This window comes from Bos indicus, chromosome 3 (genome assembly GCF_029378745.1).
Source record: "Bos indicus isolate NIAB-ARS_2022 breed Sahiwal x Tharparkar chromosome 3, NIAB-ARS_B.indTharparkar_mat_pri_1.0, whole genome shotgun sequence".
NCBI lineage: Eukaryota > Metazoa > Chordata > Mammalia > Artiodactyla > Bovidae > Bos > Bos indicus.
The window spans coordinates 44633381-44655285 of record NC_091762.1 but is presented as its reverse complement, the minus strand read 5'-3'; the positions used below and the strand labels follow the sequence as shown (position 1 = coordinate 44655285).

The 21905-nt window shown below is 42.0% G+C and overlaps 1 protein-coding gene across 3 annotated transcripts in view; it reads right to left on the bottom strand.

The window, feature by feature from the left end:
- Nucleotides 1-21072, bottom strand: part of PLPPR5 (phospholipid phosphatase related 5) — a 135490-nt gene extending 114418 nt beyond the window's left edge. For 2 of the 3 annotated variants that reach the window (XM_019957005.2, XM_019957006.2), the window contains exon 1: nucleotides 20641-21071. In XM_019957005.2, coding sequence (XP_019812564.1) covers nucleotides 20641-20877 — 237 coding nt within the window. In that variant the 5' untranslated portion in view covers nucleotides 20878-21071. Of the gene's footprint in view, nucleotides 1-20640 lie in introns of all 3 variants that reach the window. The other variant, XM_019957007.2, reaches the window with a different exon arrangement.
- Nucleotides 21073-21905: the final 833 nt, after the last annotated feature.

Below are 21905 nucleotides of genomic sequence, written 5' to 3'. Positions count from 1 at the left end.
TGATGCTTTTGAACTGTGGTGTTGAAGAAAACTCTTGAGAGTCCCTTGGACTGCAAGGAGATCAAACCAGTCAATCCTAAAGGAAATCAGTCCTGAATATTCATTGGAAGGACTGATGTTGAAGCTGAAACTCCAATACTTTGGCCACCTGATGCAAAGAACTGACTCACTGGAAAAGACCCTGATGCTGGGAAAGATTGAAGGCAGGAGAAGAAGGGGACAACAGAAGATGAGATGGTTGGATGGCATCACTGACTCAATGGACATGAGTTTGAGCAAGCTCCAGGAGATGGCTATGACAGGGAAGCCTACTGTGCTTCAGTCCATGGGGTCGCAAAGACTTGGACATGATTGAGTGACTGAACTGAACTGAATGTCTACAATGGTTGAATCTCAGCTATAATTCCTGACTCTTTTATTTATCTTTGTATTATCAGATCTTTGCCCAGTTCCTGGTATAAAGAAAAATATTAATACGAATGTCTGCTGAAGAAAGGAAGGAAGAAAGAGAAGAAAGGAAGAAGAGAGGGAGACAGGAAGAATGAAAAGAAACTTGGCTTGGCTGAATCACACACTGAATACCTGCCATCTGAATGAATGATATTCTCTATGACAATGGTAGGACCTGACTGGAACATTTGTGGATCTGACACCACATACCATGCCCTGGTGTCAATGTTTCATCACCCATCCATCCCACACACTCACATAACCCGTGCAGCTCCGAATTTACGCCTTTGCTAATATATTAATATGATAAAAACTATACATATTACATATTTAGCAGCAAGACAGCTTCCTTTTTATGGTACTATGAGAATCCACAAGTCCTCACATTTATATTTTTATCATACCTACTTATCTGCGATCCTGCAACAACTGAGAATAACTTGGGAACAGCAGAATTGACAAAAGGAGATATGAAAAGATAATTAAATACACATGGATCCCAGATAATACTCTGGGAAGAAACTAACACTACCTCCCTTTTTTCATTTCTTGTTCTTACAGTTCAGCTCTTTTCTCCTAATTCAAAATACCCATAAATTCTTAAATTTGAATCCTTAATTCAAAATATATCTATTCTTCTGGTTGTTTAGATCAACTAAGTATAGTCTTGATTCACTCACTGAATATGTTTACATCTTTAAACCCACCTCATCTTACTTGTGGGCTTCCCTGCTGGTTCAGCTAGTAAAGAATCCGCCTGCAATGCGAGAGACCTGGGTTTGATCCCTGGGTTGGGAAGATCCCCTGGAGAAGGGAAAGGCTACTCACTCCAGTATTCTGGCCTAGAGAATTCCACAGACTGTATAGGCCATGGGGTCTCAAAGAGTTGGACCCGACTGAGTGACTTTCACACACATACACACACCCCTTAGTTTATAAGCGCCATGTTTTCAATCAGCATTTGATGTTCATATGGAATTTTTACCACATTCTCTAAACCTTTTTCCTCCACTTGTGATGGGTTTATTGTTGCATTTGGACTTGTTTTAATTACACATGAATTACTGCTCCTTCCTATTGTTTCTTACTTTCTCCTTCTATAAACTCCCTAAGGCAGTCAATTGGAGTAAATGAAAGAAGCATACTCCCTCTTTTCAAAGTTCCCCCTGGAGCCCCTCCATACATCCCTTGCATGTCACTGGAGGTGGCAGGAAAAGAATGGATTTTGGAGGCTGGGAGATCTTCTGGTTTCAAATTGCTTAACTGCATGCAAGTAACTTAACATTTTTTAAGTCTCAGTTTCTTCTTTTGCAAAAGGGTGACAATACAAAAAGAAAGAACCTTTGTGAAAACTGAATCACACACCTTCCTCCCCAAATTACCATGTTTCAAAGCACTAGCTCCTCTACAATGAGCATGTGCTATAAGAAGACCAAGAGTCAATGAGGTCAGGTCTCAGAGTACACTAATTAGTAGCAGAGCCAGGATCCAAGCTCAGATGTATCTGATCTAAATCTACCTTAGTAAATATTAGTTCTTTTTCCCTTCCATGCAAATCCAAACATGCTTGTCCTTCACGGAAGCATCCTGCATTGAGTAACTAAACTGCCATGTTCCCAGAGAAGCCTTCTTGACGTAGTGTGTGTTAGTTGCTCAGTCGCCTCTGACTCTTTGAGACCCCATGGACTGGAGCCTGCCAGGCTCCTCTGTCCATGGAATTCTACAGGCAAGAATACTGGAGTGGGTAGCCATTCCCTTCTCCAGGGGATCTTCGGAACCCAGGGATCGAACTGAGGTCACCCACATTGCAGACAGATTCTTTACTCTCTGAGCCATCAGGGAAGCACCTTCTTTGTAGGCTGAGTTCAAATTGATCATTTTCTTCACTGGTCAACCACAGAAGTTCCCTCAATATTCATTCAGACATCAAAAAGTGGCCGAGTCCCAGGCGCTCTTCTAGTACCAAGCTGAGATTTTTAAAACATTAAGGTTATTTCTGCATAAGCCTGGATCCTTGACTGGACCATGAGCTTCCTGAGGTCAGGAAAGCCCTGCTCATTTATCTTCACACCAGCTGCCCTTTTCTTTACTCTCTACGAAGCACGTTAAAGATCAAAGGTTTAAAACACCAGGGACAGGTCTAATCTAAACTCTGCCACTGTTTTACTGTAAGACTGTGAGAACATTTAATTTTTCTGAGCCTGGGTTTTATCACCTCTAAATGATTATACAGGAAAAGAGGTCATGAGGTTGCTACTGTTGATGTCCCATCATTACTATTTAACACATGAATGCCAGAACCAATGTTCTGCAGATCACTTCTGCAGGAGCAGCTGTAAGGTCTGAAGTCTGGTTCCATACCAAGGCTTTCTGAATTCTGTTGCCTCACATCTGTTGTTTAAACTTGGCTCAGAATCAACTTCTGAGCCTCTGATCACTGCCTACTGGGAAGGATTCCTGTTCTCCACTGCTGATGATCCTAATTTGGGCTGCCAAGCCCCATAGCCCAGACTGTGTGTTTGGGGCTTCATCTCAGCACCCTGTTCTGTCCCCTTGACTCTTCTGGATGTGCCTATTCAGACCAGCCTGCCTTTTCTTACTCAGGATGCCTTCCTCCATATCACTACCTCTTTGCTTCCCAGTACTGCCCTGCCTTGCCCTGCCCTACTTCTCAGTGCCCCAGTTCCAGGCTGCCATCCTTTTGGTAAACCTCGATCAGGACAGGTCCCTGATGAATAAGTGACCCTCTATTAGAACTGCCTGCAAGAAGCCTGCCTGCCTACAATCCAAGCTGCCACCCTTGCTTTAGTCACAGCAGTCCTAAATGTACCACCAACTCCCCCATCCTCTGTTACCAAACCCGTATTGGGCATCAAGGATGCTCTAGACCCCTTTTCTTTTGGGAAAAACAAACAAACAAACAAACATTAAAATCCTGTGGTCTTTCTGAACCTCCCACTTCTTTTTACTTATGCCCAGCTTTTCCAGACTTGGCCAACTTGTATATTGCCAAAGCTTTGGCTGCAGTGTTCTTGACATGCCATTAACCTGACTGCTTTTACATGCTTCCTTTGCAACCTTTAATGTGTTTCCTCTTTACAAATCCCTTTAAGTTCTCCCTTCCAGGTGGATGAAGCCAAGACACTAACACACTCAAATCATAAAATTTATGCAAATCCAATTAATCCAATCAAAGCTTGTTTGTGTAAAAGCACGTCTTATGTGCTCTTTAAAGTCATTTCCCATGAATGGAAATCTTAATTAGATGACTAAATTTAGAAGGATAGAGCATCTTGCAAGAAAAGCAAGCACATTTAATCCTTAATGCCATAAACTGGAAAATCTGAGCTTCACCTACCAAGAATAGTACAGTTCGATTACACATAAATTTCAACCTGTGCTTTTTAAAAGAACTGCAGGAGCATGTCCTCACGTTTCTAGAGCAACATGCAGATACATATTTTCCACTTCACTATCCAATTTAAAATGAGAAGACTAAAGACATTTACTACACAGGTGAGTACACCTGTCAAGTAATTTATAAAATGCAAGTCAAAATGACCTCATTATACAAGCAAAACACAGCAACAGTAACAAAAATATCCTAGCCAATTTTAATTGTGCATATTAACATAAGCTTTTGCAATTGTACAAATTTAGTATTGTCCATGTTGCAAATAATGATTTAATATTATGTAACATATGTGTCTGAAAGGTTAACTTTTTAGTTAAAATCAGTTACAGAAATAAAGTTACTTTGCAAGACAGGCAGATTTAGATGTCACATTTTGCAGATAGATCAAGTGAGCCTAGAGGTTAGACAGTATATCACAGGTTTATCTCTCCAAGCTGATGAGGGAATTTTTACTTCAAACCCTTGAGTATTACTATAATGTACTTTTTACTAAACATCCTTATGTTCTGAACCTAATTACCTTTCTATTCCAGATACTCTTAGAGTTTCTTCAAACAAGAAGGTTTCTTGAGTCTAAAAGACTTTGTTCTTTGCTTGGAACACCCTTGCCTCACATCTTTCATGCCTTCTTCCCTTTCCCTCATCCCAGATCACTGTCAGTTATCAGGATTAGGATATTTCAACTCTTCACCTACATGGAACTTGAGTTCCTTGAGAATGGAGATTCTTCCTTCCATCTTTGAATATGTAGAGCCCCTGACACCACAAAGCCTTGTCCAGGGAAGTCTGGTAAATGTTTCCTAAAGAATAAATGAGGACTGAATTACTAAATACCAGATCATTGTGCTTTAATGTGATTGGGAGTAGGCTATTTCCTTTGTAACCACTGGATTCTTTGGAGAGGAACTAATTTGCACTTGTTTGATATTTCACCCTAATTGGGAAATCCTGAATTTCAATGAAAAGTATCCATAAGCAGTAAAATCCGAATTTCATTTTCCTGGTTCCTTCTGAAATTAATTGAAGTTGTAAGTGATTCTGCCTGCACCAGAGCACTGAATCTTCCTTTACTCATTAATGTCATTCTCTAAAGCACCACCAATTTTTATCACTCTCCAAGGAAAGAAACTCCTCTCAAAAATAGTTCCATGTATTGAGTCAAATGTTTCAACTCTTAATCTATAATTACTAATGAAAATGTACAGAGTATGATTCAGACACCCTGAGTGACAATAAAATCTTGACTCATCTCATTTAGAAACCCTGCTAGCGATGATCTGAATCCTACTTGAGAACATCAAAAAAGTTTTCTAATTTACCAAACATGCAAACTTCACATGTGAAATGTATTGGTGGTTTAATTTACCAAATAGAATGGAAGATGATATGCTCTTTAAATCAACCAATTTGTTTTGAGAAACATAAAGTACTGAAAATAGAGACAATATCACATTTGATGAAGAAAGAGCATATGCTACATAAATGCTTATATGTGTGGTGTTAGTCATGTCCGACTTTTTGAGACCCATGGACTGTAGCCCCCCACGTCCTCTGTCCACAGAATTCTCCAGGCAAGAACAGAGTGGGTACCCATTCTCTTCTCCCTGGGTCGGGAAGATTCCAACCAATTTGTTTTGAAAAACATAAAGTACCGAAAATAGAGAAAATATGACATTTTGAACCAGTGTCTCCTGCAATGCAGGTAGATTCTTTACCATCTGAGCCACCAGGGAAGCCCACATAAACGCTTAAGTAGAGACGATTCAAAGTAATAAAAATTTAATTGTGCCTTGGACAATTAAGGACATGGCGGGGGGAAAGACATAGTGAATACAGAGGCAAAATCTGATGATGTTAAAAATGTTTACAACAAATGATAGATGTTTGAAATATTTTCCACACGAAGTAAATAAGACTTATTTGGAACTACATTCTATATGTGTGTGTTCTTGGTCACTCAGTCACGTCCAACTCTTTGTGGCCCATGGACTACACAGCCCACCAAGCTCCTCTGTCCCTGGAATTTTCCAGGCAAGAATACTGGAGTGGAGTGCCATTTCCTCCTTCAGGGGATATTCCCGACCCAGTGATTGAACTCGTGTTTCTTAGGTCTCCTGCACTGGCAAGTGGATTCTTTACCACTAGGGCAACCTCTTTGCATACATGAAAAAACTGAGTGTACATGGGAAAAGATTTGAAATTAGAGATGACTGGCAAAGTTAAATCTTAAAAATGGGTTTTAGAAAAATAATTTGGACTTTATGGTTTAAGTATCTATGAATAGTGTATAGTGAAGTTGCTCAGTCATGTCCGACTCTTTGTGACCCTATGGACTGTAGCCTACCACGCTCCTCCCTCCATGGCATTCTCCAGGCAAGAGGACTGGAGTGGGTTGCCAGTTCCTTCTCCAAGGAATCTTCCCGACACAGGGATCGAATCTGGATCTCCCACATTGCAGGCAGACACTTTAACCTCCGAGCCACCAGGGAAGCCTCTATGAATAGGTACCCCAAATAATTTATACTTCTTTAATTCTCTTCTCTTAAAACACACAAATCATTACTTATATCTACTATTTGAAAGGCATTATATTGGGCGTTATGTGGTGAACAAGAGTCAAAGATATACAAGACATATTTGCTCTTCTATAAGAATTCACAATCTTTTGATGGCCATAATATTTGCATGCAATTAACCATAAAAAGCAGAGACATTACTTTGCCAACAAAGGTCCATCTAGTCAAGGCTATGGTTTTTCCAGTGGTCATGTATAGATGTGAGAGTTGAACTATAAAGAAAGCTCAGCTCCAAAGAATTGATGCTTTTGAATGTGGTGTTGGAGAAGACTCTTGAGAGTCACTTGGACTGCAAGGAGATACAACCAGTCCATCCTCAAGGAGATCAGTCCTGGGTGTTCATTGGAAGGACTGATGTTGAAGCTGGAACTCCAATACTTTGGCCACCTGATGCGAAGAGCTGACTCATTTGAAAAGACCCTGATGCTGGGTAAGATTGAATGAAGGGGAAGGGGACGACAGAGGATGAAATGGTTGGATGGAATTACAGACTCAATGGACATGGGTTTGGGTGGACTCCGGGAGTTGGTGATGGACAGGGAGGCCTGGCGTGCTGCAGTTCATGGGGTCGCAAAGAGTCAGACACGACTGAGCAACTGAATTGAACTGAACCATAATGCATAGTCATGTAGTATACTACATTGTATAGGCTATCTACAGTTAGAAAGATTTTATTAGTCATTTGATTCCAAGAGGGCAAATCTGATCATAAGTTGCGTGGAGTTTTGTCTTAAAGATTGAACTCCTAGATCAGACTCAGAGAGAAAGTGCCACAGTCTCTTAGCAATGTTTGCCATAGTCATGGAAGAAGAGTGTACATTGTCATACAGTATTTTTGCCTACTTGGTGAAAAATTTAACCCATTTCCTTTATAGATAACATAGCTGTCCATAAGATGACTTTATACTGATCCCAAGGCGAAAGCATTAAGAAAAAAAAGAGTATGAAAAATTTCTGCTCTATTGGCCAGGAGTGAAAGTGCATCTGAAATATACTATTTGGTACTGGCGCCATGCTTTAAAAACACAGGACATCTGAGAAAAGTCAGATGTGAGTGGCCAGAATGGTAAAATGGACTCAAATTCATGCTATGTTAAGCTGAAGACCATAAATCTCAAGAAGAGTCAGAGAACTGAAAGATAACTTCATACATTGGACTTCCCTGGTGGCTCAGACTGTAAAGAATCTGCCTTCAATGCAGGAGAACCAGGTTCAATCCCTAGGCCAGGAAGATCCCCTGGAGAAGGAAATGGCAACCCCTTCCAGCAATCTTGCCTGGGTTCCATGAACAGAGAAGCCTGGTGAGCTACAGTCCATGGGGTTGCAAAGAGTTGGACACGATTGATCAACTAACACTTTCACTGGGAAACCATCTAGGTTGTTCCATATGGCTTCAAAAGGTGAGAGACCACCAAGCAGAAGACAAGGAGACAGGCTTTCACTGTTAAAGTAGAGTGTCCAAACAGTCAGAATTGTTTCATGCACAGAAAGGGTTTCTCTGGGAGCCATGAGTCTGTTTTCTGCCCTGAGTGGAGTTAAAACCAGTTATCCGATGTTACAATGGCCAAAAAGCTATGTGGCTTTCTCAAGGTCTCAAAAGTAGCAACTAGCAGAGCAAGGAAGACAACTGGGGTCACTTGCCAGTCGGATCAGTGAGCCACTGCTCCTTTTATTTATCTGTTTTAATTTCAGATCCATGAACCCTACATATACACAATTTATTCACAATTCTCTGTATTCACTAGTTCCATAAAATAGTATATTATGACTACTGTTCCTTTTGTTTTGCTTTCTCTCCACCTCCCCAGTCCACACCTGCAATGACTCCTATTTTATGTAAGTACATAAGGGGAAAGAGTTATTTAAAAAGGAGTTTATAGGAAAGATTACCATTGATTAGATGCATCAACAGAAGTGTTAGGAAAAAGATGGGATTGGGGCTGCCCAATTAAAGAACAGAGATTATTTAAATAGATGGAAACCAAGAGCAGGGAGAATTACATAAAGCACACAGAGCAGAGAACTGCACTTTCTTAGGTCACTGCTGTTTCACAGGAAACAGCACCACAGGACTGGACCAAGATTCAAGAGTATTTCTAAGTACCTCCAAAAAAAAAAAAAGGATTAAAAATATATAAATATATAAATGTCTATATTTTTCCCTGAAATACATCACTGAATAGTTCTTCCATGACTCTAACTAGTTGCCAAACTTACGCCAAACTAGTATGCTAAATGTAGTAACTATGCTGTGAGTGCAGTTGTTCAATTATATAGTATGACAACTATATTGTGCCATGTTAAAATCATATTATAAGAATTTAAGATCTGTGTATCAAAAATGGGTAGTTTTTTGTTATATCCATTTGCAAATTTCAAATGTAGTTTTACTTTTTGTCTGAAAAGATTTGATGTCAGCAAAACAAAGGAAAGCATCATAGAACCAAATGATTTTGGTTAAATTAAATGCTTTTTTCCTAACCTGCTACTACCTCTTCACTATCACAGATTAAGTGTTAACTATAAATACAATATTCAATCAATAGTATAAGTTCATAAAAAATAAGCTATCACAATAATCATACACTCTTCATCTCTAACTATTAATAATACTGCTATGTGGAACGATTTGTTGTAGGCAGTCATAACTCCTCCCAGAGATGACAAAAAATTTGGTCCTGAGGAGGAGAACCATCTCTGTGTTAAAAGCGCATATGCAGGTACATCACTTCCTTGCTGTGGGGTCATGAGCTAGTTGATTAATCTTCCTGAGCATCAGTGTCCTCATCTGTAAACTGGGATAACAATAGTGCCTATCCCTAATATTGTGAGGATTAAATTAGTTAATATGTGTAAAGTACTTACAAAGATTGATGTACACCAAGTGCCTGTATATGTTCTGCCATCGATGTAGTTTCTCACTAGCTGCGTGGCCTTGGGCAAGTCATTTAATCTCTCTGGCCATTCATTTGGAAATTAGGAGATGAAACTAAATGATCTCTAAGGCCTCTTTCATGATGAAAAAGTTCCAGCTACAAAGAAGCATAATCTCTCTCACAATGGGTTCACAAATCTTTTCCAAAAATGGAGTGGCAGAAAAAGCCTGTCAGTGTGGCTTGAATAAAGTGTCTACTGGATTCCTCTATCTGTATTCTAGACTGAGCCCCGGGAAAAAGGAAAAGGGGACCCCAAGGAACCATGTGATGGAGCCAGTGAGAAGAAGAAACAAAGGTCTCTTTGTGAGAGACCAAAAGGGTTGTCACGTAGTTTTGACTAAGTCTCTTCATTCATTTGAGTAACTCAGCAAAGCCCACGCTGGAAAGGCGCGTGTGAAGGAAGAGGTCATTGCCACCAACCCGAAGATAGTGGTTTGTTTTTCAACTGGAAATGTCAGGAGCTCATTTTAAATTACAAGATGAGGCCCCAGGTGCACTGCCTTTATCCAAGACTGCTCAATTTTGATGTTTGGGAGAACATGGCATTCTGCTTTGATGAGATCTCTGGAAATACAGGATATTTCTCAGTGTCAAGAGCACTTCCGTGCAACCCAGTGTGAGAAAAAGCTAAATCTGAAATCTCGATTAAAAACCTCGATAGGAAAGTACAGTTTTTGCCGGCACTGCTGAGAGAACCCTTAAAAAAGGGATCATTATGCTCGAAATGCAAAACACAATTCCCGCAACACAGAAGTTCTGGTTGTATCAACACATGTCCTTAGAGAGGAAATGCCGTAAGTGAGTTTGGTAACTGTAGATATGTCAGGACTACATTTGTCTTTAAGCGCCCCATGATTTCACGAGCCTTTTATTTCCTGAGATTGTTCTGAGAGACTTAGAGATGGGGGAAATTAGCTTTAATCCTGTTTTTGGAATTTGGAGCAAGTCAAGCAATCTCTATAAGCCTTGTTTTCAAGGTAAGCTACCCATGGAAAGTACTCAACAAATGTTTGTTCAGGGAAAGAAGGAAAGAGGAGGGAGGGAAGAAGGAAATCCCAATAGTCACAAGAGTTTTATCAGAAAGGTCACACACCAAAGAGACTGCCATAAATCTTTTTGCCATCATATGTTAATTAATAGGGGTTCTCAGGTGGCACTAGTGGTAAAGAACCTGCCTGCCAAAGCAGGAAGCATAAGAGACACAGGTTTGATCCCTGGGTTGGGGAGATCCCCTGGAGGAGGGCATGGCAACCCATTCAAATATTCTTACCTAGAGAATCCCATGGACAGAGGCTAAAGTCCATAGGGTCATAAAGAGTCGGACAGAACTGAAGCAACTTGGCATGCATGCATGTTAATTAACAACTAAAGAAGCATTGTTGATAAAAATATATATATATATATATATTTAATTGATCAAAGTAGAGAATTTTAGTTAGCATGATAAATGCTAAAAAAGGACTCTTATTGGTAAAATTCAAACTATGCAGATTGACTAAAATAGTTTGGAAATACTTCCTACCCTTGAACAAACAAGGTATAAAACTCCTGCAAGGCCTGTAACCTATAGCCCTCTGACTTGTTCTCAATGGACAGGAGTATTTCTGCTTGAAGTATATCAACTGGGGGACACAGAATCATATCTTGACTATGCTTCTTTTCTATATCTTTCATATAAGGTTTATACACTTAAAATACCTCAAAGGACAGAGACCTGCCAGTTTATTAAACTTATAGAACAGAGTGTACAGACTATGTTGCCTATTTTAATGAATGGTTATTAAGCGTGTGCTCAGCAGAATTTGGTTATAATTTCATCATCACAAACTTCAGTTAGTCCCTGGATAATTTATCTACCCAAAAATAACCAAAGAGCTGGGCATGATGAGTCAGATTATAAAACTCTGAGATGCTCAAATCCAGTGATGGAAACATGAATAAAAATAAATACAACAAAAAGCACAATATAAGATTTTTTAATGCCATAATGTGCTAAAGAGGTGGCACAGATGGTAAAGAACCCACCTGTCAAGGCAGGAGACTTAAGAGATGTGGGTTTGATCCCTGGGTCAGGAAAATACCCTGGAGAAAACTGTGTTGCAAAACACAATTCCCGCAACACAGAAGTTCTGGTTGTATCAACACATGTCCTTAGAGAGGAAATGCCGTAAGTGACTTTGGTAACTGTAGATATGTCAGTATTCTTGCTTGGAAAATCCCATGGACAGAGAAGTATGGTGTGCTATAGTACAGAGGGTTGCAAAGAGTTGGACACGACTGAAGCAACTTAGCATACACGCACATGCTAAAGATGTGAAGGAATCACAGAAGTGAATGCAGCTGTCTCATCTAAGGAAAAACATCTGCTCACAGAGTTGGTGCTTGGTCTGAAAGGATACAGAGGAATGTTCCAGAAATTTTCTTTTCCTAGGAGAAGGGTGGGGGAGCACTATAAAGGCTAGAAGCAAGGGAGATAATGAATTCATAACAAGAAATTATCAATGTATTAAATACCAAACACACACACACACTTCCATTCACACATGTTCTCTCAGTGAGAAAAGTCCACCAAAAGACTGTCTTTAAAGTTTCAAATGCACCTGATCGGGAAAAAAAATCTCAAGATTTTGTTTTCACCAAAAAAAAAAAAAAGTGATTTTCCTGACAGTGATTCTCAAACTACATCTGTCATAATAAGACTAAAAAAGTAACCAGCCTACTGAGTGAAAACTGGCATTCTCAGAAATAGTTTAAATATTACTGAATATAGAACTCCATTTCACATGCTATATTCAGATAAAATATCTCCCATCAAAATGATATTCCTATGATTTTCCAAAGGCTGTTAAAAAGATCTTCCTAACTATAGGTTAAGATCTCTGACCTCAGAACTTGCCTCCTCCATCTATCTACACGGAATGTTGAGCTGGGAAAAGCAAGTTCTACTGGCTATTCCAGGGAGCTCAGTGCTAAAGAAATTTGCCTGCCAAAGCAGGAGACACGAAAGACACAGGTTTGATCCCTTGGGTCGGGAAGATCCCCTTGAGTAGGAAATGGCAACCTACTCCAGTTTTCTGCCTGGAAAATTCCATGGACAGAGGAACCTGGCGGGCTACAGTTCATGGGGTTCCAAAGAGCTGGACACAACTAAACATGTGCCGCACGGCCACTGGCTATTCCGCTGGTCTTAGAAACCAATGAAGTTTTATCTTTGAACACAGATTTTAAATTCCCCTTTTCATGCCTGGTTGTAAATGAGCTTATACATTTACAAGCATAAGGTTACTGTAAAGTGCACGGTGATATATAATCAAGATGCTTTAACTCTCCCCTGTCTTCTAGGAATGACACCATTTATGCTGTGAGTCCAATTGGTGGGCAACGGTAGGTAGCCAAGAGAGAACAGGACTTGAAGTAATTGATTCAGATCCCAGTGGAGCAAACTGCTTAAGCTCCTTAGATGTGTTACCACACATAGTACCTAAAAGAGTTATTATGAAGAGTTAATGACTTACCACTTCCATTCAACAAATGATTAAGGGTGGCATCCTTTTGCCATGTACTACCAATAGATGTCATTGGCATTTATGTTCAAAGAGCAGCTATCACTTACTATTTCATGCATGTTTATATTTAATTCTTAAAAGGTATGGGAAGTATCATCATTTCAGTCTTACAGACAAGAAAGTTTAGGATAAGAGATACAATTTCACGCACAGTGTCTGAACTGTCGCAGGGCAGTGAATATGCCTCCCCTGTTATACATACCAAGTAACACCATTGTGCCTAGCACACAGTAGATGCATGGTTATCATTCCAAACTTATAAATAATGACTTTTGGGCACAGTTCTAATTTAAAAATTAATATGATACAATGCACACTTAACAGATGGTATCAACACTGCTCCCTGGAAACATTATTTCTTTCAAATTACACAAATGAATGAGATGACTCTTTATAATAATCTTGAAAATAAGAGCTTATTGAAATATTTTGATAGACAGCATTGGGTATTAGAATTATGTGCTATAATAATTAGGCCATTTCATACTGTTGGCTTTTTATTTTTGCTATTCTCTCTACAAGAAACTAAGAAAAGAAGTATAAAAATCTCATTCATTTTTCTACTCCACAGAGTAAGTGTATTGAGCTGGCAAAGCCATGCTATAAGCAATATAACCATCTCCAATGACCAAGCAGCTAGATAACCCATGTAATCTGCTCATGGTATGTTTTCCTTATACGCATGCAGTGATTTATTGTCTCTAACATGCATTTACACCCATTTGATCCTCAAAACTCACTCCGGAAGACAGGAAAGACGGGCAGGAATAAGTCAACATTTTTTCAGATAAGGTAACTGCTGCAGAGAAGCCACAGGGATAATGAGGGACAGAGGATGGAGGGGGTGGGGGAGAAGGGAAGAGGAGAAGGAGGAGGGGCAGGAGAAGAGGCAGAGGGAGGAGAGGATTCACATTCCTGACCCCCATAACAATCTCTTAATCAGTATGCAAAGGGGAGGGGATAAATGAAAAAAAGAGACTATCACAGGGATGCAGGGAGGGAGAAGGGAAAGAGGGAGAATGAATATGAATGAATGAATATGAATGAGAATATCTAAGTAAAGAAAAGCCCTCAGAGACATGAGGAGGAGTTTAAACAGAGTCATAAATCCTCCAAGTGTAGTTCTTAACTTTTAGGAATCTTGGGCATTTCTGACAATCTGATAAAGCCACGAGGCTCTTACTATAAAAATGCATACATACCTGCACACACATATGGGCACACATACATACATATGGTATTTTATACCACAATTTCAGTGTGTTCACTACTCCCCCCAAATCCAGTGCTAGGGTCCATTTTAAGAAACACGTCTTAGAGGCAGGGGATGCCTCAGCTCTCCGTGCACCGCTGTTTGCAGACCTAGAACCAGAGGGCTCCAGAGAAAAGCAGGTACCCACAGCACCACACCCACGTGCGGCAGAGAGAGAAGAAACGTGGCTGCAGATCAGAACAGAAACATCTCTGAGTCCGTCCTGTTGCCACCCACCTTTCCAGGACATTTCAAGCTTAATAGGAAACAAATCAATTTCCTACACTACACATTGAAACCATTATCTATTCTGGAACACAAAGTTTCCCATCAAATCAGAAAAAAAAAAAAGAAACCGAAGAAAAAAGGTTTGAGAAAAATTTGACCCTTTCAGTATGGAATCCCTATGACTAATTATCCTTAAAGATCTGTTTGACATGTAACGATAAAAGGTACATTACAAAATAAGTAAATACACAGGCCTTGACGATTCCATCACTGTAGGACTCTGGACTGATCATCTCACCTTTTTATATCCAAGTCTCCTTCATAAGTTTACTGTGAAGATTAATTATATTAATGTATTGAAAAAATTTAATACAAGTCTGACATCTAATCTCAGTAAACATTTCATTTCTCATTAAAAAGTGGGCTTAATGATAGTGTGTATGTTTAAAGAAAGTATTATGTTACTATGGTGAGCATTAAACAAAGGAACACATTAAATTTATGTTACACAGTGTCTGGTACACAGGAAATATTTGCTAGTGTTAGCCTGCTGAAGAAATGAAGCAGCTGTCAAAGACAGAAATCACTGACTGCATTGGAAGAACAGAGGTCTGATTGAATTTTACTATTTTTGCTATTCAGCCTCCCCAATTTTGTGGGTGATGGATGGAACTAGGTGGCTTTTGTCCACCTCGAATATTTTATCAGCCCTGGAGCCCCTAACAAAGGTATTTTGCTAGACGCCTTAAATAGGCTGTGTGATTAACTATCCCCAAACCTTGGGAGGAATGATGGTAGCTAACACACATACAGCTGGGCCCTAATCTGATATTTGCATATGTTAACCAATTTCATACTCATAGGATCTCCATTTTACATAAGAAACAGGCATAGAAAGACAGGCTCAAGTTTATATAGCTGCAAAGTGGTAAAGCTGGGCTTGCAATCTGACCCCAGAATTGTGATCTTAACCTCTATAGACACTCCCTCTCAAGAAGAATATTGTTTAATCCTTGGTTTATGAATAAGTAAAATTTCCCAAGTTCACCTGGATAGTGAGAAAAAGCAGGATAAGAATTCAGACCTAATGCCAATATCTGTGCTTTTTCTCCTGCCCACTCCACAGAAGTATAGTGTATTCTAGGAGTGGAGATGGGCAGAGTTGAGAGTGGGCACCCAAGGCAAGATTCAAGGAACGAGAAGTCTGTAGGGAAGCTTCAAGTATTTAACAAGACAGAGCTCTGGATATGAGATATCTTTCTATCACCATCTTCTTCCACAACATTTAGAAATGCAACATCCTTGGGATAGCAGCAGCAGCAGCTCCATGCCTCAGTCTCAGAGCCGAGGGAGCTTCCTGCGGATGCAGGCATAAAGAATCAGAAATATTCCCTCACACTCAAACGTGCCCAGCTCAGTGTTGTTTTTCCAGCCTTCATTCTGGCTCTATGAAGAGGGATGGTTTAGCTTTGTCTCCTTCAGATCATCTGTGTTGCTCAGAGATCTAAGGAACAATAGGGGCTAGTGTAGTGGCCACTGTATCCAAATGTAGAGAGCAGAAACCATTGTCATCACCAGGTCTTTTAATCAATGAAAAACACAGGTCCCTTATTAAATTTACATCTGTAAATCCTGGAGGTGGTGCTTTTGTAAATGCTATACAGATCAAACTGAACAATACCTGTTTTAAAAGAGTTTGTAAACCATGTCATCTTTGTAAATGAGTCAAATTACAGGTGTTTCCTGAGAACACAATTAAAATAATAATATTTCACAACACAAAATAGACCTGGGGATAAAGAGCCTAAAATTATCTTACACGGATGTTTAATAACAGAAGAACCCTACACTACGGTCCCCCAAAGGTCCTAAAACACCACCCATCACACAAGTCCCTACTCAGTTCCCAACAAATTGAGAAAAACTCAGCCTGACATTTCAGGACTCAGTGCTGAGACCCTAGTCTTCCTCTTCAGCCATATATCCCTGTGTTCCCCACAAACACTTTAGAAACAAGACCGACCACTCCCTGTTTCACAAGTACAAGCTGCATTCTCTCTACCAAGCACGCAGTTCATGTTCATACAGCTGCCTCTTCGATGTCCTGACTCAAACTCCATTTTGGCCCTCCTTCAAATCACATCCCAAAAGTCGCCATTTGCTTCAAGAACCCTTTCTCCCCCTCTTCAATTAAAAATGATCTTGTCCTCTTTGAACCACCAGGGGTCCTTGTGGTATATATCTGTGTGTGTGTGTGTGTGTGTGTGTATACATACACATATATGTGCATATGACACTTCTATTATGGTGATTTATGACTCTTGGCATGGTTATCTACTTTCCCAACTTAGTGTGTAAACCCTTTAGGATCAGTGACCATAGATTACTTCCGAAATTGCCGTTTTTATAACCACTACTCTGGCTAATCAGAGAAGGCAATGGCACCCCACTCCAGTACTCTTGCCTGGAAAATCCCACGGACGAAGAAGGTTGGTGGGCTGCAGTCCATGGGGTCGCTAAGAGTTGGACACAACTGAGCGACTTCACTTTCACTTTCACGGATTGGAGAAGGAAATGGCAACCCACTCCAGTGTTCTTGCCTGGAGAATCCCAGGGACGGGGGAGCCTGGTGGGCTGCCGTCTATGGGGTTGCATAGAGTTGGACACAACTGAAGCGACTTAGCACTTAGCACTCTGGCTAATAGAATGCATGTAACACAGGAATTCAATAAGCATATACTGAATTACTATTTTGTTAAAATAATGTTAATTATAGAGTGATCTCCTATGGATTATCAACTATGAGCCAAGAATGATATTTACATATTATATCCCATTTAATATTCAAAATCCTGTGACTTAGAAAATCAAGAATTAAGGAGCTGTAAATTAGTTGTTACATAGCAACCAAGGTTACATAGCAAGTAGAATCCCCAACTTTTAATGTAACAGCAGAATGCACTTTGAATCTGTCAGATTCCAAACATGCACCCCAAGTCAACACTATATATAAGTAACAAAATGTAAAGAATATATTACTTTTCACTTTTAGATAAATAAATCTGGCAAATTTGAAACCAAACCACTGATTGTGGTAGTGAGGAGAACTACTTTCCAAAATTAGTTTTAAGGATTAGAAATGAGTTTGAAGGTTAAAATATTTATATTATATAGAATCTTTATCACTACAGTCCAAGAAATATAGAAGATGGGGAAAGAGACCATTTGAGGCATTTGTTTAGAAGAATGATTTATGAGTAAGATGAATTTGAATATTGTAACGGAAAAGGCACAGGTTTGACATAGTAGGGTTAAAATTCTGGATGTAATGTTTTTAGGCTTGGTCCCTGGCAAGTTAATTAAGCTTTCTAAATCTCAGTTTTCCCAAAGGTTAGTTGACAATAATAACAGCTTTCATAGGTAATTCAAGTATTAGACAGGTATAGGGAATATAAGGGCTTCCCAGGTGGTGCTAGTGGTAAAGAAGTGAAGTGAAGTGAAGTCTGACTCTTTGCGACCCCATGGACTGTAGCCTACCAGGCTCCTCTGTCCATGGGATTCTCCAGGCAAGAATACTGGACTGGGTTGCCATTTCCTTCTCCAGGGGATCTTCCCGACCCAGGGATCAAACCCAGGTCTCCTGCATTGGCAGGCAGACGCTTTACCATCTGAGCCGTCAAGTCCTCAGGTGGTAAAGAACCCATCTGCAAATGCAGAAGATATTAACAGATGCGGGTTTGATCCCTGGGTCCCGAAGATGCCCTGGAGGAGGGCATGGCAGTCCACTCCAGTATTCTTGCCTAGAGAATCCCATGGATAGAGGAGCCTGGCGGGCTATAATCCATAGGGTCGCAGAGTCATATACGACTGAAGAGACTTAGCACGCAAGCACAGAGAATAAAATCCAACAAATGACAGGTATTGCTAACACTATTATTAGTAACATTGTTTTCATGAATAGTGACTGGGCTAAGCCAGTGTTCTTGAGAGGAATGGAAAGGCAGGGCTGCCATTACGGTTCCCAACCGTTCACACTGTGAGAGTGTACTAGTGGGAAGAGCAGAAGAAGAAACAAAGGCCAGCAGCAGCACAGCTAGCCTCAAAAACCCAACACTTCCTTCTCTGCACACTGACTCCCAAATTCTCTCTCTTGTAACTAAAGAACTGAGAATCAAAACATAGAAATCAAGTTGGGTCGTTCCTTTTAAAATCTCGTGAGTATATTCTAGATTCTCACCCTGGCAGCTTTACTTAGCTTCTTTCAGAGAAAGTGTTCTCTGGAACTAGGACAAGCAGTATGGCACTTGGCATTAGGTCGCAGAGGCATCAAACACCACACTCACCATTTTCATTTTCAGGTGCTTCGAGTTTATTATCTGATCCTCGGGGGCCCCAAATGTTAATCGACTGTATCTCCTGGAAGGACTGCTCTGAGAAGTATATGTGGCCCTGACTTTCAGTGCCCAGCACAAAGTAGGCACTCAATAATGACTAATGAATTCCCTTTCCCCTTAGAAGTTCCCCCTAAGTGGAGAATAATCAAGTTCTTTGTGCAAATATGTTAGCATCTCTAAATGGCACCTGTCAACGGGGATGGATACTTGGATCTGAAAAGTGCTATCTCATTTAAATGAGACACAGAATGGTAATCACCAACTGACAAGTTACAGACATTACTGATTATGGTTGTAACCAAACCAGTGTCCTGAAAGTGCCAGGCTTTTTCCTTAAAAAAAAAAAAAAAAAAATCTTGAAAAATCCCTGAGCTATTCAGTCTCTTGAAAAACATGTGCCTTGGAAACCCAACATCTGCAGAAAGCAAAAGGGCCTGAGAATCACCAATTAATTTTTTTCTATTACAGCTTCTCAAAAAGAGAAGGGAAAATAAAAATGACACCATATTTGGACTTTCTGGCATAGTTTAGCAAATTACAATGGAAAAAAAACAAACATTTTCTGGTGCAAGGTCTAACACTTTTCAAACCAGTAACTTGAGCTGGATTTGAACTCAACTATCACAGTACCTGTGATAAAGTTACTTCAAAGTTACCAAGAAGTTTCTTGGCTTGTTTATGGAATTCCATGATGGGTGGGAACTTATCATTATTTTGTAAATTATTGACTCATTTCCCCTGAAATCAAAGAAACCATCTCTTAGATAAAAGAGATGTTCTTAACATTCATTACTGCAACTCAACCACTGAAAAAAAAGTACCTTTTCTTTCTCCATTTGTTATCTGTTGAGAGAGAAGGGAAGAAGCTACCACAGGAAGGGAACCTCCAGTACTTTGACAATATTAAAGGAACCATATATTGTCTTCTGAAAAAACACGAATTCTCCTACCGATAACTTTGCACCACATTCACATAAGAAATTATTAAATGACTATTAGCTTAATAATTACATATGTATATGTGCGTGTATATATATTTATGTGTGTGCAGGCGTGTCCGTAGACACACACGTGCACACACACACACACACAGTTCATAAACCCAAGAGACATTCTCTGAGAGGCTCTAGAGGAAAAGGACTTAAGCTGCCCAGGGAGTGGAACAGCCTTTAAATAAATCTTGTAATTTAAGCCTAGCTCCCGCTTTTCAGCAAGCACTGCTTCTGGACCCTCTTCATTTAAGAGTTCTTATATTCTTTTTTAGGTATTTGTTCCCTGGTCAGCTTAGTGCCATTGGCACTGCCTTTCGAGAAAGAAAACAGGCGGTAAACTGGACATATGCGCCCCGACTCTGGAAGCAGGAGTCCCTTCCACAATCCAGCAATTGATCCCCGTCTCCCTCTCGCCGGCCCCGCTGCCGCTCGCCTTCCAGTCTCTAGGTGAGAGGCGGCGGACAGCAGAGCAAGGCCACAGAGTAGATGAACTCAAGATTCAACCCGATAACTCACCTCCTCCCCAGCCCCGACTCCCACCCATCACCTCCTACAACCCCCTTCCCTCCCATCCCTCTTCGTGACACCCTACGGTGCAGCCATCGCGGGGGTGCGGGGAGGCAGGGGCGGCAGCCGCGGAGAGCTGGGGGCTTCCTTGGCACCCACCCCCGACGCGCCCTAAAACACTGTCCTCTGGGGAAGGGGCTGCCGGCAACTTGAAGGAACTTAGAAGGCAGAGGCTGAGGCGCCCGGACCTCGGCGGGGCCTCAACCCAGAAGGCGAGGGGAAGAAAAGCGGTGTCGGGGCGAGGGCGAGTGCCCCCGGGCTTACCACGAGCACGGGGACCCCGGCGGCCAGAGAGTAGAGGAGCACGGGGGGCACGGCGCTGCTGTCCTCCGGGCCCGGGTAGGGCTTGCGGTAGGCGCTGTCGTGGCAGAAGAAGCCTTGCACGTTCACGGTGAACGTGTCCGTGTACTCGAAGTAGTACGCCAGCATCACCGTCCCTGCCATGATCACCATCTGGAAATAGAGCATGCTGCTGGTGAGCGCCGCGGGCCGCAGGGGCATGCACGCCCCCCGGGCCGGGCCGAGCCGAGCGGGCGACGGACGGACCCCCTCCCGGGTCCGCCGAGGCAGCCACCCGGGGGCGCGGCGGCGGGGGCGGCAGGAGGACGAGGCGCGGGAGGCGGGATGGAGCTGCCGGAGGAAGAGGCGGAGGCAGGTCCGGGTTTCGAGGCGCCGGCGGGCTGCGGAGGAGGCGGCTACCCCCCGGACGAACCCCCGCTCCCCTCCCCGCCCCCTGCCCGCCGCAAGCGCCGCCCGCCCGGGCGCGGGGTCGCGCGGGAGGGCGGGGAGTCCCGGGCCGCCGGCAGCGGCCGGGCAGGAGACGGTTCGCGATGCAGCCGCGCCGGACCGAAGCCGCGGGCCCGCCCGGCGGAGGGGCGGACCAGGCGGCGGCGGCTGGGACAGCGGCACCTGTACCCCTCGGAGGGCAGACGCAGTAGAGCTGGAGAAGCTCCTCGCCGGGGTAAAAACCCAAAAGGGGGGAGGGGAGGCAGCAGAGAAGGAGCTTCTAGAAACTCCCTTCTGAGGCAGCAGCTGGACGGTTTAGGAAACCCGCACAACGCCTGGGAAAACGGTGCGTGGATGCGTCTTCGGGGGGCAGCCCCTCGAAGCACAAAGTCCCGGTGCCGTGCAGCGACTTTCAGCCGGCGCTCCCTGGGATTCCTTAATCCCGCGCAGGACAAACGCCCAGCGCTGGTTTCTAGGCGCAGAGAGAAGCATCATCTCAGAGGATTTTAGATTTGGAGTTTCTCTGCCTCCTCCTCCAGTTTCCTAGGGCTTTGTACGTAAAAACAGAAATCAGAGCTCCGGAGTTCCGGAAGCATCATCTCTTGTACAACGGCCCCTTTCTCGCTCACGTATTCTCCTCTGGCTTATCATCTCAGTTTCCCTTTATTAGATGCCTGTGAGTCGAGCCATTGCAAATTCCTAGGACCCAGCGGTGGCAGCCACTAGGGAAGGAAAAACGGACCGTTTGCCTCACCTCGCTATTCCCTGAGTATTGCTGCAATTCCCAGGGGTCAAGTGAAAGG